The 16,864-nt window shown below is 42.4% G+C and overlaps 1 protein-coding gene across 2 annotated transcripts in view; it reads right to left on the reverse strand.

Moving 5' to 3' along the window:
• CFAP99 (cilia and flagella associated protein 99) overlaps positions 1-16,864 on the reverse strand; it is a 118,643-nt gene that overhangs the window by 32,707 nt on the left and 69,072 nt on the right. For both annotated transcript variants that reach the window (XM_037898211.2, XM_037898212.2), the window contains 6 exons: positions 15,703-15,783; positions 10,613-10,687; positions 9,480-9,539; positions 5,437-5,525; positions 2,441-2,645; positions 522-663 (listed from right to left, as the gene is read on the reverse strand). In XM_037898211.2, coding sequence (XP_037754139.1) covers positions 522-663; positions 2,441-2,645; positions 5,437-5,525; positions 9,480-9,539; positions 10,613-10,687; positions 15,703-15,783 — 652 coding nt within the window. The remainder of the gene's footprint in view (positions 1-521; positions 664-2,440; positions 2,646-5,436; positions 5,526-9,479; positions 9,540-10,612; positions 10,688-15,702; positions 15,784-16,864) is intronic.

The raw sequence follows: 16,864 nt of genomic DNA on the forward strand, positions 1-16,864 counted from the left end.
ACCCCCAGAGATCTATTTTGGTTTAGAGAAGGAACTCTCTCTTATCTCAATGGCTGCTTTCTTCTTCTCCTCCTCAGCCTGGAAGAGGTCAATAATGAGTTATGTCTCCTTTAAAATTTTCAGTTGGCCCAACAAGTCTTCTCTTTAGGACATTGGGGATTCAGTATGAGTCACATGAATCTGATACCATATACTGGTATGGCAATCAGAACAGGCAGTCACATGTACCACTTCTGGCAGGAGTGTAGACTGGTAGCTTCAGAATGCCTGATTCTGCATCTTCCCCTTTAAACACAGGGAATAACTTCTCTGGGCCAGTAGCGTAGCTTAGATGCTCACTTCAGCTAGAGTGGGCTCAAAGATTCACTTATTACATTGGTCCACTTGTTTACGGGAACATATATTCTGAATTTCTCCCCCTCTTCTTTTTCAACAAAATTTAGATGAGTTGCCCACTAAAATTAACATAAAATGACTTGGAAATTTGCCATCATATCCTAGGGGTTTGGCAACACAAATACCTATTTGTCGTTTGTACTTCTGGAGCTTCATTCGTGCTTGCTTCACGTTTTTATGTCCTTCCACTACCTGCTCCACCAACTCTCTCATTTCCTTCGCTTCCTGAAGACGTTTCTCTGCATATTGCTGCATCAATTCTGCTGTCTAAACCCCAAACAAACAACAGGCCAGTAAAGAAAATGATAAAAACAACGATTCTCTCTTTGCTGCAAGCTGTTAAAAATGGGTAAGGGCAACTGGATTAGCAGGATTGCAGTCTCTACAAAAGTAACAAGTGTGTAAGGAGGGAGACAGGAGGGAAACCCCAGTTCGAGGATCCTGATTCTGCCTCATTCTCCGATAGCAGTTCTGCAGGGTTTGTTGTAACTCTACAGCTGCAGTAACCTCTGTGCCCCCTTTACAGGAAAGCCAACATGACAGGATGTTCAGAAGGCCACACAGACAGCCATGGGGAGGGAAAGTTCATTTGCACCATCTCCATGGACTTGCTCCCAATTGTTTTTCAGAGCACATAAGGAGTTACCTTCTGCCCTGGTCATGACTAACTGACGCCTTGTCTACACAGGGACACTCAGGAAGGTTAAGGTGACTCAGATGAAGGTGTGGAGTCAATGCACATTTGTTAAAGTATGTATGAATGCTCTCATTCAGAAGTAAACTGCCCTGAATTTGTTGTAATTTAATCCTCTCCAAAGAGGAGGCCAATTTCCTTCTGAATGGAAGCATCCATACCTGCTTTAACTTATGCATGTTGCCTTCACACCGTTAGTCGATTCTCCTTAACTTTCCTGAGTGTCCCATGTAGACATGTTTTATTCTCAGGCAACCCTGATACAGGGCTAACTTGAACTATGGTCCCATAATGTGCCTGCATTACCTTTCTATAACACAGAGAAAGCATGTTTTCAGCTACTGTCTGTATTGGCTTGTGAGAGGAGATGAATTAGCTCAAAGATTGTGCATTTGGAAGTGTATTTTATGAAACAATTGTTCAGCATAAAATATGCATGCACACCTATAAAGTGGTCTCCTGTGCTTCCCCACCATTGAGGTTCTGTATATCCTAAATAGCACAGAGCAGTGGTTCTCAAACTGGGGTCCGCGAGGATACTCCAGGGGGTCCGCGAGTCATATCCAGGACCACCGGCCCTGCTGATCAACTCCTCTCCCTCCCTCCAGTGCCTCTTGCATGCTGCAGAACAGCTGTTCAGCAGCGTGCAGGAGGCGCTGGGAGGGAGGGGGAGGAGCGGGGACCGGGTGCGCTCGGGGGAAGGGACGGAAAGAGGTAGGGAAGAGGAGGGGCAGGGGTGGAGCGGAGGTGGAAAGAGGTGAAGCAGGAGTGGGGCCTTGTGGGAAGGGGTGGAGTGGGGGTGGGGCCTAGGGGTTGAACACCCCCAGGGAAAATTAGAAACCGGCTTGTGGGTCTGCGAAAAAATTTAAATCAAAATGGGCGTCCTCGGGCTGCTAAAGTTAGAACCGCTGGCACAGAACACATCAGGTGAGCTCAGACATCTGACAGACTTTTTGTTGCTTTGATCCTATTCAAACACCATAACATAGTTCTTCTTCTACTAATGAGTCCACTGAAAATAACTGCCTTTAATCTCTTGATGTCCGCACTTCTTAGTTACAAAGAATGGGAAATCCAAGACAACAAGGGATTCAGAGGTAAATACTTCTTCTGCTTTTACTCACTTTAATAAGCACATATTAACTATCAAATCAAATACTGGTAAACCTTTTCTTTCCCAACATACTAGAACTTCTGTGGATGTAAACTAAAGCACAAGATTTTTGCACTAGTTGCAGACTCCAGTTAAATACACAGACCTACTTTGAATGAACTTCTGTACATTGTTATAACAAGCTGTTTATTGATATAAAGCTCAAATAAAGTCTGAGTAATTCTGTAATGCTTTACCTCTTCTCTTTTTAGTTCAGCTTTCTTCTTGTTTTCCTGAATTACATTCTGATGTGCTAGAACTGCCTCCTCGTGACTCAGTTTCCCTTGTAGCCTCCTACATTCTATCTCAGCCAGCTGTTGTTCCAAATCTTTTTCACGCATCTGTTTTTGCCATTCCAGGAATTCAGATGCGTCATGGGCACCTCGTAGCAAACTTTCAATTCTGGAAAGGAGAAGAAAACCTTTAACTCTAGGTTCCTGTATTTGAACATTTTGGCTATGAGCAAATTCTGCTTTTCAGCTGAAACATTTCTTAAAAACCTTTGAGCAAAACCCATTTACCTGTTTGAGTTACCCCTTCAAACATGGTTGACAGGGCCAGCCTTATGGGTGAGTGACATGGGTGACCACCGTGGTTGCCGTGGTCGGGGGTGTGGGGGCGCCATGGTCAAGAGGGTGCCAGCGTCCGGGCACAGTAAGAGGCAAGTGCCCACCAGCCAGGCTCCACTCCCCACTTTTGGGTGGTTTCGTTGGCCTGTGCGGTGTCCTGGCTTGGCAGAGAAGGCAGGACAGGTCGGGCCGGCTCCCAGCTGGGGGAGGGGCGGAAGTTGCGGGGGTGTTGTTGCAATTTGTGGCTGAGGAGGGTCTGCCCTCGGGGTGAGCTGCAGAATCCCCTGCAGGCCCAGGGAAATGACTTGCAGGGCAGGCTGGGCTTGCCCCTGGGCTGTGCCATGCGCTGATTTGCACTGGGCTGGGGGCGAGGACAGTGCCAGTGGGAGAACTGCTTCTACCCAGTGTCTCCTGTGCTCACCCCAGGCTGCCAGCTCTTGCCAAGGCTCTAGGCGTCAGCTGAGCACTGACAAATTCATAGCTGGAAACCAGACCAGCTCACACGTGTGTTAGTATTTTTCAAGATAGGCATTAGACTTACAAAAATGAGTTTAGTTTCTATGGAATATTTGTATGTTGCTGCATGAATTAATTTCACTTGTAATGTCCATATCCCATGCTATACAGCGATATGCGAGTTTTGCTTTATAATTGTAAAAATGCTTGCTCTGAACCTGTGAACCAAGTCAGAAGAAATGGTCCCACGCCATCAAGAAGGGCTGTCAAAACTAAATCGGCCATTGGGGAACCTCATGATACAAACACTTGGTTAATTTCCCTGTCACACCCATGAAGGTGCTACATGCAAATAAGCTCGTCCCATCAGCTTGAATGCTGGAAGGAGGACATAAAGATCACTGACATGAATATTTTTCTTTTTGCTGTTTGGACTCTCACAGGGCTGGAGCTCTGAAACAGAAGCTGAGATCCTCAGGGTCAACCTAAAAGACACACAGTACTGGCTGATTACTATAACTCGGTCACCTTTTGGAACCACAGAGTGTAACTTATTTGTGTATATGTGTTTGCCTGCTTTAACCTGTAAATAACTCATTTCTTAGTTAACAAAGCCTTAGTTAATTTACTATAGGATGGGCTACAAGTGTTGTCTTTGGTGTGATATCTTAGGTACAAATTGACTTGGGGTAAGTGACTGGTTTCTTGGGACCGGGAGCAACCTGAATATTTTGTGATCTTTGGCATATAGCAACCAACTATCACTAAGTCCAGCTTGCCTGGGTGGCAAGGTAGGCTGGAATGCCCAAAGGGACTGTATATGACTCAATGGTAACACTGTTATAGTGCTTCATGAGTTCATAGTTTTTACTGGGTTGGTGAAATCTAATTATAGAACATGCCACCTGTTTGAGATCTCTGCTCTACCTTTTTGACAGTGTGCCAGAAGTTGGCACTCAGGGTCATGAACCACTCCACGCAGCGTGACAGAGGGACACCAAAAAAAAGAAAAAAAATCCATGCAGGCATCTCAATGCTGTGCAATTCATGCTTTAGCATACCATAGAAGTTTCATTCTCTATTTTGATGTAAATTATTCTCAACAATAATAGTGATGGAATGCCAAATGTATGTGGAACATAGGTAACCTTGGCCAAGATTCTCAAAGGTATTTAGTTGCCTAATTCCAATTGAAATCAGTGGGAATTAGATATCTAAATACCTTTGAGGATGTGGGGTCTTGCAACTCAAATGAGTGACATCTCTCATTTTGAAGGGGTCACTCATTTTAGTCAGATTTGACAGGTCTGAATTTAATCCTTAGCCTCATTATGTTCACTTCTAAAAGCTTTTGTGGAAGGCTGGAGTCTTCCAAAGAGGTTAATAATGTTTTGCACTAAGCCTGCTAACTCAGGTGGAACATTTATAATATTAACCCAAGATGACAATATTCTAGATTTTGTCTCAGTCGAAATTACTAGTTGTAATGTTATTTATTTCTAGTGAAAGAACACAACCTGCACTGTCCATTCACTCTCTCCTCCCTCACCCCCAATGATTAACAGGCGAACTGAAAACCTAGACTAATGACTACTATGTCCTGTATGGTCATGGAAGCCAGTGAGTATTATTATATAAATAGTAACCAGTTTGAGTATAAAACTCTGAGTACAATAGCCCACATTCAGCTCAGATGTAACTCCACTGAAGGTAACAGAGTTACACCAAAAATTATTTGACTTATTTGTTTTCCTTAACAAATACACTATAAGTACTTGAATGGGTACGAACATAATCTGTTTGTATGTATAACTACGTACACGCATGGATGTGCGTGTGTATAATTACTTATCCAGAATGATATACTTATGTGTATCTAAAACATGATTATTCATGGCACTTAACAAGTGGGCATTAGCTAGAATGCTCAATTAGAACAGAGTCACATTGTACTCTACCTACAATAAAACAAAAAAGTCTTCATTGTCATTCTAATGTAGTCTTTAATTTCAGTCCAATCTGCTCATTATTAATCATGCAAATTTTCATATGCCTTTAACAGATTAATTAAACTGCAGTTAAACTAATATAATGAGTCTCCCTTAATGTGCTCTCTATATCAAAGGATGTATAAAAAGGAGCTGGGAAATATTATGTACAGAAAGTACCTGTTGAGTTCTTGTTCCATTTTTCGCTGGTAGTGAGCACCTTCTCTTAAGATTGCTGTTGCATTTAATTTAATAGGTACGTTGTCAATCTATCAGGAAAAGAAATGCATATACTATATTTAGCAATGTGAATCATAAATGGACTACAGAAACAATTCAAAGGGTTAAATAAATCAATCCACGGTAATTCAATCACTTTAGATCACCTTCAAGATGAAGTACAAATTTTGCTCAAAGCATTAATCTGACATTCACAATAGATTTGCATGCTCTTCATAAACCACTCAAGCTGTTTAAGCAATCAGCCAAGTCCCTGAAGTGGATTATAAATTTGTAATCACTCTTGGGCCATGTCAAATCATATAAGGTGTTCACTTCTTTTAATTTTTTTAAACTCTTATATACTCATGTACATGGAAACATTCCAATAGGAAAAGAAAAAGATTCCAGGTGATTTGGACAAAGATATGATTGCCAACTGCTTCCAACAGAAAACATCTTGTGTGTCCACCTTGGGAGAGTTGAAAGGAAGGAAGATCACATACATATTCCAGTAACATGTAGAACTTTTCATCTGAGGATCTCAAGTGGTTTGCAAACATTAATTTATTAACTTTAACATATTTCTAGGAGGCAGTATCATTATATCCATTTTATAGATGGAGAAACTGAAGTACAGACTTCATTGACCTTCAAAGTCACAGAGAGAGTTACCAGTACAACTGGGACTACTAGATCCAGGGCTGCTTCAGCATCTCTCTTCAGAGTAAGTATTGCCTTAGGAGTGACAGACAGACAATCTCTAAAGCCTGAGAGAGGCAGTGGAGTAGAGCCACTACGCAGCTTCTTTGCCAGCCAAGGATTCCCCTTACACAAGGGGAATCCTTAGAGGGCCAGATCCAGCTTTACAGCGGCACACAATGGGTCCAATTCTGAGCTGACCAGCATAGAAGAGAGGCAACACCTTTGAAATCAATGCAATAGTGTCAGTGTAAAACTGGTGTGAAATCAGAATTGAGCCCACTCCATATAGAAAACAAAAATCATTGATGACACCAGCCAGTTAAATTAAGTCCATTCACAATGTGGATATGGAAGCAAATCATATTAAAATGTATTTTAACTACAAGATAACTGTATTGCTCTGCCAGTCCCTAAAGATGTGCAGAATCACTCAAGACATCCTATACTAACCTTCTGCACAACCAACTGAAATACATAAGCAAAACTGAAAAACATGGTTGTTTCATATTTGAGGTTGATTATGTAGGTTGAGCACAACAGTCAAATGTTGTAATCAGGAAATTCAATAAATGGAGGTGAACAGTGTTTTCCTACAGCATGGGACACATTTTAATAGCCCACCTGTGAAATGTAGTTACCCATCTATTTCTCAGTGCAAAAAAGGCTGGTGCCAAAGTTTGGGGGAGGAGACAGCAATGAGAGTCCTTTCTTTCCTTATACTGGTCTTGCCATCTCTACAGGTGGGTGAGGTAATATCTTTTATTGGGCCAACTTCTGTTGGTGAGAGAGACAAGCTTTCGAGCTTACACAGAGCTCTTCTTTAGGGGTGGGAAATGTACTCAAGAGCGCAGAATTCAGAGATAGTTTATATTTTTTATATTGTATTGGTTTTAAATTGAAAACATTCACTAAAATATGTGGAAGTTATTATGCTTTTGGAAACTGCTTGTTTATTCCCCCTTCATGTAGTATATGGAGTTCCTGTAGATTAGACAGAAAAGTGGTCAATATCCTGAACTGAAACTGATTATGGGGACAATATTTTACCTAGAAATGTTCCATCTCCAGTTTAATAAATAAAATTATGATTGAATAAAATGCACTCTAAACAGCCAGGATACACAAGGATTACAAGATTTGTGCAGGTGTGTACAAAAAAGTATCCAAATATATTTTTCTATTGCATATATTATCAGTGAATACCTGATTTCACATTACCCCTTTTCTGTCATGTCATTCCTTCCCCTTTATCAAGTAGGAAGAAGGGGCTGCAAACTTGAGTAATTCTTGTGGAAAAAATCATATTCAATATTCTCACCTAATAAACACACTATTTTTCACCCCAAACCAATAAATATGTAGAGAACCGGATCTCCTGTGAGCACAAGGCAGACTGAGCCAGAGTAATGAGCCATTTGTACAGTCTCACTGCTTGCAGTGGAAAGAAAGAATAAAGATTTTGTAACAGCAGTGGTTAATCATTTTTGTCTGCATGGCAGTTTCAATGTGCCTGACTGAGACTAGAAAATGTGTTATTGTACAATGGATGTTCTCACAAGAAGGTAAATGAACTATGGTAAATTGCATACTGACCCTAATCTATTTAAATATTATACAATTTGATTATTTTGAGATGGAGTTTGTGACCTGATTTCTAACATATTGTACACACATTCCTCCTAAATCTTCTCAGTTGTCTATTGGGAGGTGAAGGATGAATGGGAGTGGGTGTGGGAAGTAGAATTTATTTTAAGACTCAAACAATATGCTTATCTCAGCTATGAAAGTTTTATAGCAGCTCCCTGAAAGCCACCTAATCAACCTTCAAGGCAAATGCGTTTGGGTGAGATAAATACGACTATGCCACTGGAAAAGATACGAACAACTATTAAAAATGTCCCTAATCAATTTAATAAGACACTGGATCCATATTTTTCTTTTATGCAGCTTAACCAATGGGTTTAATTCCCACAGGCCAACACTCTAGCTGATAAGTTTCAATATTTTAGATTGTCTGAGAGGGAAGTGTAACAGACACAGACTTCAACAGAGTCCAAATTACTGTTGGTCCTGTGAGTGTGTTAACCGAGGAAGGAGTAGGGGTCTTAATATTATACAGCACTTTAAAAACAAATTGGACATATCATATCGGACAGCACTTTTAAACAGACTTATTAATGTAATGTCAGTAAGTATAGTGGTGGTATTACTGTTATAGCTGAACACTGTAAGTCTTCAGTGTCTGATGTGGTTTAAAAATATTTTCCAGAAGCCAGATTTTCAAAGGGGGAAATTGGAATCTAAATGACCTCACAAATAAAATATGTAAGCCTGCTGTAACTGACTATCCATTTGTGATTAGTTAGCAGATTTGCACATGCAGGTGATTTGAGGGAACCATAAGTGCATGAACCTCTGTTGTATGTGCAACACCACCCGGCTGGCCAGCTTCTGAAGTCAGTGGAGTTATTTGAAATTTGTACTGGTGCAACTGGGATCAGAATTTGGCCCCAGGTACTGCTAAAACATCAGTATCAAAAATTGTTCAATAAAGGTGAGCAAACATCTATTTCCTTAGACTATGGGACAAATTTCCCATTTACACTAACAGTGAATCTGATCCTGAGACACTCTGTTATTTTGATTCAGCTGTTTTGGTATGATCTTGATGATTATGAAAGACGCCAGATAGAAAATCCTGGGGACTGAAGTCTTTTGTTATCCACCGGGCAATCACAGCTCAGGCAGAGGCAATGCAGGCTGCCCAATGCTGTCTTACTATCTCTAAGGGTGTGTCTACACTTCAAGTTGGGGTGGTGATTTTCATTGAGCTAGCAAGCTAAAAACAAGAGTGTAGCCACAGCAGCACAAGGGGCTAGCCACCCCAAGCCTGAGGTCATCTGAGACCCTAGACACGTACTCAAGGTGGATAGCACATCCTGCTACTTGCACTACTGAAGTCTCAGCAAAGAGGCAATCAGTGTTGTGGGTTTTATGCTTTAGGTACCTGTTTAATGGAAACTACACAACAGACCAAACTCATTTCACACCAAATAGTCATTTCCATTGCTCATTCTTTAGGACCTGGATTTGAACCAGTGACCTAGAGGTGAAAGGCTCTATTGCCCAGCCTCTGCTAATCCCCTGAACTATCCCATTCCCATGGCCATAGGCCTTGGTGTAATACCCTTGATTACAGAGGAGTTCTATCAATTTGCACCAGTTCCAAATCTGGTCATGACTTTCAGTCCACACTTTTCAAACACTTGTAACATCTGTATATTCTAAATGTTACTCACCTTGCCCTGGATCTTTTGAGCTTGGAACTTCGTTTTATTCTTCATAATGCCGGATATATACTGCAAGTCATCCAAAAATTAATTTTCATTTCAGAAATAGATTTTCAAATACTCAGGAAAAATCTTATTAAATTGTATCTTGAATATTATTCCCTTTGGAAGAGCAGATGTGATTATTGAGGACTAGATACTGCAATCATAGCATCCTTAAATCTTGTTGTGCATGCCAAACTCATTGAGAGTTCTGCCTAACAAATAATTGCAGAAAGGTCCCAAGAAAAACTATTGCTGATTACTATGAAATGTATTTAGATGGCTAACATAACAAAATAATAAAGTAATATTGTTTGCTACGGAAATATTGAATATGGAATACTACCAAAGGCCCCTAATATAGTCAGTTCTTAAGATGTGAGTTTTGTGAAGATAAAGCAGGATATCAAAGGACATTTCATGAGATTATTAAGTGTATGTGGAATTCTGACAATGACCGGGAACTTCATTCTATGCTGCTAGCTACAGATGCTCAAATGAAGGTGTTTGGTGATGGGCATGGTATAAATGATACACAGATATGATACTGCAGTGATCATATTACATGAATGGGCATGATCCTACAGCTGTAAATCAGGAGTCACCTAATCAAACAGAGCTGCTTTCACTATGCTGCTGTGTACCCTTTCAATGTAATGGAAAACTGCTCTGTTGGATGAGAGAACTGCTTGAGTGGCAAGGGAAGTTGCTGGAGCAGTGTTAAAGTAGGCAGGTAAGAGGGGAGGAGCAGCAGCAGGAGTATTGGGGTGAGGAAAAGGGAGCCAGTGGAGAACTTTCACAGTGAATGAAGCACAGTCCAGGATCTGTGCATTATATAAAATAAAAACATCATTATATAAAACATTATATAAAAAAAAAATTGCAGGGCTTTAATTCTACCTGGGGAATCTAGTGTCAAGCTAGACAGGCCTTGGTTCTTGTAGTTTAGAAGGTCACCACAACCCCTTGATGGAATGATAGTATCATACTTCCTAACTCCAAATACAGAGAGATCCTTTGAGTACTTTGATAAAAAGTGATTAATGTGTATAAAAACACACGATAGTTGTTTTTTAATTTACCAATTTTGTTTAACTTACACCTCTCGGGGCTTTTTTCTCAGGCTTTACGGTTGCACACCTGAACTGGCTAACATTTGCTTCCAGCAGCAGTTCCTAAAATCAAAACAATTATTTTTTTAAGTATGGTACATTTTAAATTCTCCACTGAGAAATTTAAAAACACCTTTTTTCGATGTAGCAAATTGAGGCAACCATTAAAACACAGAACTCTAAATATTTAAATACCAAGTGAAAATACAAATGATTGGAGCACAAAGCAAATGGTGTACAAGAACTATTCTTATATGGTCAAACATAATTTGCAACAAGCCACAACAAATTCTCAAAAGGGATCATAGACCAATAAACTTCCTTGGTTAGACGGTGACTACAGAAAAGAAAAAAACCTCTGAAGCCAGAGGCTTAATCAGGACATGCAGGTGAATGAAGAAAGACACAAGGATGGACTGGAGCAGCAACTTTTATAAATGTAGCATGGGGGAGTGGAGCTGTCTGCCTTATTGTCCCGGTCTCTCCAATACCAGCCATTTAAGTGGGTCTACTGTGGGGGCTACAGAGCTCCATCCACATAATCCCTAATTCGGGGTAGACTCCCCTTAGCCTACCTGTAGGATTCAGTGACCGCGCTCTTCTGAATCCTCTCACACACATACCACTCATGTGGGGAAACAGAGGGTACAAGAATGGGGGAATCTCGGTCTGTGAAGACTTCAGGTCTTCTCGTTTCCAATAGAAATAAGGCCCAACAGTGAAATCTCAGGTCTCCTTTACTTCTGGGAGCCAACCCTTTTGAGCTCCACATTGCAAAGAACTAAATATTCCTACTGAATTTCTATGCTCTACTCCTATTTCAGTTATCTGTGCCTCCATGATGCTGTGAGGAAGGCAAAACGCTCCCCACCAACCCCTGCTAATCTGGCCTGAATGGGAACAATTCCTTCTTGACCCCAAAACAGGGTAACTGGTCAGACCCACAGCATCCTAAAAGCACAGTTCCTATACTACAGCTACACAGAAGGAGGGTGGGGCAGTCAAAGGGACAAAGGGATCCAAAACACTCAGGCCAAGGTTTAAAAAAAATGTGGGGGGTGGAAGAAGTTAGGCTCCAATCAGCTCCCATCTTCCTTTGGTTGGCCAATGGGCAATGGAGAGCTCCTGGAGGAGAGTGGGCTCAGGGGGGCTGTCATAAATATAAAGGGAAGGGTAACCACCTTTAAATCCCTCCTGGCCAGAGGAAAAAACCCTTTCACCTGTAAAGGGTTAAGAAGCTAAAGATAACCTCGCTGACACCTGACCAAAATGACCAATGAGGAGACAAGATACTTTCAAAAGCTGGTGGGGGGAAAACAAAGGGTTCTCTCTGTCTGTTGTTTTTGCCCAGACCAGAGCAGGAATGCAGGTCAGAACTCCTGTAAAGGGCTAATTTTACAGAGGTGATTCTTTTACTTTTTCTTCAAGTAAAATTCTTTTAAGAACCTGATTGCTTTTTCATTCTTCTGAAGATTCAAGGGTTTGGGTCTGTGTTCACCTACGCAAATTGGTCAGGATATTTATCAAGCCTTCCCCAGGAAAGGGGGTGTAGGGTTTGGGAGGATTTTTTTGTGGGGGAAAGACATTTCCAAGCAGGCTCTTTCCCTGTTATATATTTGTTAGATGCTTGGTGGTGGCAGCAATAAAGTCCAAGGGCAAAAGGTAAAATAGTTTGTACCTTGGGGAAGTTTTAAGCTGGTAAAAATAAGCTTAGGGGGTCTTTCATGCAGGTCCCCACATCTGTACCCTAGAGTTCAGAGTGGGGAAGGTACCTTGACAGGAGCCTACCCCTGCATTCCCTTGCATGTGCTTCCCCTCCTTTTGGGGCTGTCTTCTTTACTGTAGTCAGGGGCATGCACAAAGGGGGGCAAGCAGGAGCACGGGCTGCCCAATAATTATCTCCACCACTGCCCCCAGCTTCTGCTCTGGCTCCCCGCCCTGGAATTCCGTCTCTAAAGCCCATCCTCCCACTTTCTGCCACGGTGGGAGTCAGGCTGAGCGCGGCTGAAGGGATGTGCCTGGGAAAAGCACTGCAGCTAGCACTCCCGCTGAGCCCTGTCCCTTCCTTGCTCCAGCATCCAGCAAGTGTTTGGAGCCCACCAGGGGTATGTAGATGGGAGCTCAGGACAATGGGGGTGGGGCAGGCAGCCGGGCTGGGGGCACTGGAAGGATGGGTGGGGAGCCCAGGGAATGCAGTGGGGGCCTGGTGGTTTGGGGAGACAGCGGGGCCCAGAGGAACTGGGTGGGTGGGGGGGCAGTGTTTAAAGTGCCCCTCCAAAAGTAGTCACATTGAAATCCCTGCACACTGATTCTGGTCCAGTCAAGGCTCCTGCCCATTGAGACAAATGGGTGGCATTTTTAGAAACCGATTTGGAAAGAATGCACCTACTGTACAAAAAAGTGCACCTACTTTACTGCACCATGACCTAGCCCTGGATATGTTTCCCTCACAATCCCTAAGGAGATGGAGCCAAATGTTAAAAAAATTAGCTCCATTTCTGTGTGAATGGGCAAGTGCATTAATCAGCTTTCAGTACATGAAGTCAACATGAATTTTCATCCTTGATGAAAAACTTGTGTTAGGGCCCTTATTCTGCAATCATCTCTCCTGGGTGGATGCCTGAATGGAGCCCCAGTGACTTCGAAGTTCATTGAAGGATTGGAACCTTAGTTGAAAGCCCCATCACTGCATATAACACACAATTACCAGTGTTTGTTTCCACATAGTAAGCAAGATAACATTCCTTTTCCTGCACTGGTGGAGTGGGGTAGTTGAAGAGAAGCCTTGGTGCCAGGGGCTGCTCCAAGAGGCACAAGGGTCTGAGTAGCTCCAGCTGAACCCATTTAAAGGGGACAGCACATATAATGATGCAGCCCCAGAAGTGAAAGGTGCACTCTGGCTTTTCCACTGGCTCTGAGTGATGATGCTAAGCTGGACGTGTAGCATCAGCCTTGACATAAAATGCACAGGGAGAGGCTCCTGGTGTTTTCACTCTTTTCTAGAGTTGCTCTGATACATCAGTCACATGTGCAATTCTATGACCGTAAGTGACATTTCCATATGCATCTTTCTTTTCAGGAGCCACAATTTCAGCTTCATTTAGTGAACAGTCTGAGGAACTGACCTTTGTGAATGCTTTAAATGCCTTTTATGCCATTTCAGAGTGACAAAAATGGCTGCTACAACAACTTCACTTTCTGCTGTGGCTTTCCTTTGTGTTGCTTGTATTCATGCATCTGCTCCACTGGAGACTGTGGCTGCTAGTTAAGTGATTCTACACTTATCTCAGACTCTTGGTAATCCAGATAATGTGCTTTGTTTCTTTCCCCTTTCAATCTTTCCATATAATGTGTACTAAGCATGTACATTCTGCACAACACAGACATAATGAAAGGATACAAAATAAAGTAATACTGCTGGAAAGTGAAGAACCTAAAAGTAACAGATGCTTATAACAAGATGGGGCAACAAAAGGGCAAAAGGAAAGCTTGACCCTAACAAAATATGTGGCAGTTCAGCATATTCTACATACAGGAACTGAACCAAATGCAACTTGCACAAGGACATGGAGAGGCTACTACAGTGATAAATTGTCTGGTATCAGTCAGTGAAAACTAGAACAAGGCATTTGTGGAATGCAGGTGGGAGAGTACAGATAAAAAGATGTAAAAAAACCAGACCTTTTATCAAGCTTCTAAAGCACCTCTATATGGGGATTGCATTGTGGGAGGTCTGATGGGAGAGGGAGCTACCATGTAATTTCCTTCCAAGGAGAGGAAGAGGAAGGCAGAAATCTGCCTTAAATCTAATCAGAGCTGACTTATTTAATAGGATTCATTTCAAAATCAGGATCAGTTCAAATAACCAGAGCAGATCAAGTGTCAGGGCCCTTTCCAGGCCTTCCCTCCCACTTCTCTCTTAACACACAGCACCTTGAATTCTGCTGCTTTCCTAGTCATGATGATCTCCTACTCTCAGAGCCTGGTCTGGGGGGGAGCTCTCAGGTATGTGCAGCACCAAATACTACAGATGAGTCAGGAGCTACTGAGACTTTTCTGTAACTGGATGATGCTATGAAATTATTTCTCAGGTAGGAAACAGAAATTATGTTAAATTTTTAAATGCCTTAATGGTTAATTGCACACATTGACTATCTGTGTGTCCTATGCGAGCAAAGGAGTAGCTTCTCCTGGATCTCTGTAGGGTTCCACAGAGCTGGTTAAGTTCCCCAGTGCCCCCCTCCACATGGCCAGAGGGAACAAGCAGGGCTTGGAGGAATACCCCAGCCATGCACCCTGACTTCTTATCCCTGGAGTCAGCGGAAGCAGTAGATGCAATGGGGTGTCGGAAAGGCCACTAATACCTCATTATAGTAGGGCAGAGCAGAAGCAGTGGGGTGCAAGTTCCTTCATGTCCTCTCCTTGGAGAGTAGTGGAGAAGCAGTGGGGAATGCCCCTCAAACTACTCAACACAGTAGGAGAGAAACTTTCCCCTCAATCCCTCTGTGGAGCAGGAGCCAGGTATGGGGGAGGCAAGAGCCTTCACTGGGCTATCTGCAGTCCGTAAACACCTTCACAGGGTCAGTGCAGATGGAGGGGGGAAACAACATGGCACTGGGCACTGATGTAAGAACAAGTATGTAAATGGATTTCAATGTGGTAGCCATGTTAGTCTGTATCAGCAAAAACAAACAACGAGGAGTCCTTGTGGCACCTTAGAAATGAACAAATTTATCTGGAGCAATCTTGATTGGCTACATTAGGACAACATCATGTGGCTGCTTCCACAAGCACTACCCTTTGTAACCATACTGCTATTATTTGTGTTGCAACAAACACTGAGTAGAAGATGGTCTCTGCCCTGAAGAACTTACAATAAAATAGACAAGACAGACAAAGGGTGGGGGAAAAGGATAGAAGAAGCAGCCTTCATTGCTCCAAGATAGGGGGTGGCCCAGCAGCTGCAGAAGCATTTTTGCATTGGATAGAGCCCTAAAGCTCTGAAAACTGTAACTTACATCAAAGAACAAACAGATGCTGGAGAGGGGCAATTAAAAATAAAATCATGCTACACTTACCTCTGCTCTTCTGCGATTTCTATACTTGATTTCCTGCAGGTGCTGTTTTTCCTTTGGAGGTTTGTAGGTGCTCTGAGGAACCTATATTAAAAAGGCAGAAATTTCTGTAATACAGGTATGAAAGACTGAATGTTTCAAACAATAAATCTGGGGGGGGGGGCATTTATCCCTAATGAAAAACTACAGCCATTATTTAAAAAGTAGTGATTTCTTTTCTATTAGTGCCATAAAATGAATAGTAAAGTTTTAGGGGTGAATGCATAAAAGGGATAAATATCCATCAACCATCACTATTTGGCTCGGGCTGTCCAGGCCTTGTCAACCCTGTTCCAGGTGCTTTCAGCCAAAGGAGCTGTTAACTCAGTTTAAAAAAAAAAGTCCATCTTTGCCAGGCGAAAGCCAAAGGAGAAAGAAATCCTATGCTTGCTCCCCCATGCCTCCCACAAAGTGAAAAGGGGAAGATCAACCTGAAGTTGCCTTTAAGGAGAATCAGGCCAGCTGTCCTCTCCTACATACTTCTTGCTCCACTATACTTCTAGATAGGGTTTGTCAGTTGTGGGTATAGAATTGCTTGGGGGTGGAGGATTGAGAGGGTCCTCACAGCAGCATTCACAGGTTTAGAGAAGTAGTCAGATCTTGGAATGTGGGACAGTAAAACATCCAGGAAAGGGTTAAGGTCTACCTGTCTGCCACATGACCCAACAAAGGGTCTAAAGAAAGGGCATGTCTGGTATGGGTTGGCCTCTGAGGACTGCTGTGGGAGAGGTGGAAGAGACTGGGCCATGCCCGCTCTCTGCTCTGGCCAGAATAGGTGACCAAATGGATGAAGGCAGAGGGGAGCAGCATGATGTAACCTTCTAATGGATTATGCAATAGGTGTGCTCCTGGGGGCACAATCTCTCCTAAAGTTCCCCTAGTAATTGTGAAATTCTGTACTACCTACAACACAGACCAGTGCCCTGAAGGCACAGTATGGCCCTAAATATTAAGGGACAACTGGACAAATGATTTGTAAGGTATCAACTTAATTTTATTTAACCACTCAGAATTATACACACAAGTAGTAATGTTTTATACTGGATGGAAATGAGGCAATTTCAGTGCCTTGAGAACATAAACTAGGAGCTGGGGAGCAAGATGGGAAGGGAATACAAACTATACC

This window comes from Chelonia mydas, chromosome 4 (assembly GCF_015237465.2).
Source record: "Chelonia mydas isolate rCheMyd1 chromosome 4, rCheMyd1.pri.v2, whole genome shotgun sequence".
Taxonomy (NCBI): domain Eukaryota; kingdom Metazoa; phylum Chordata; order Testudines; family Cheloniidae; genus Chelonia; species Chelonia mydas.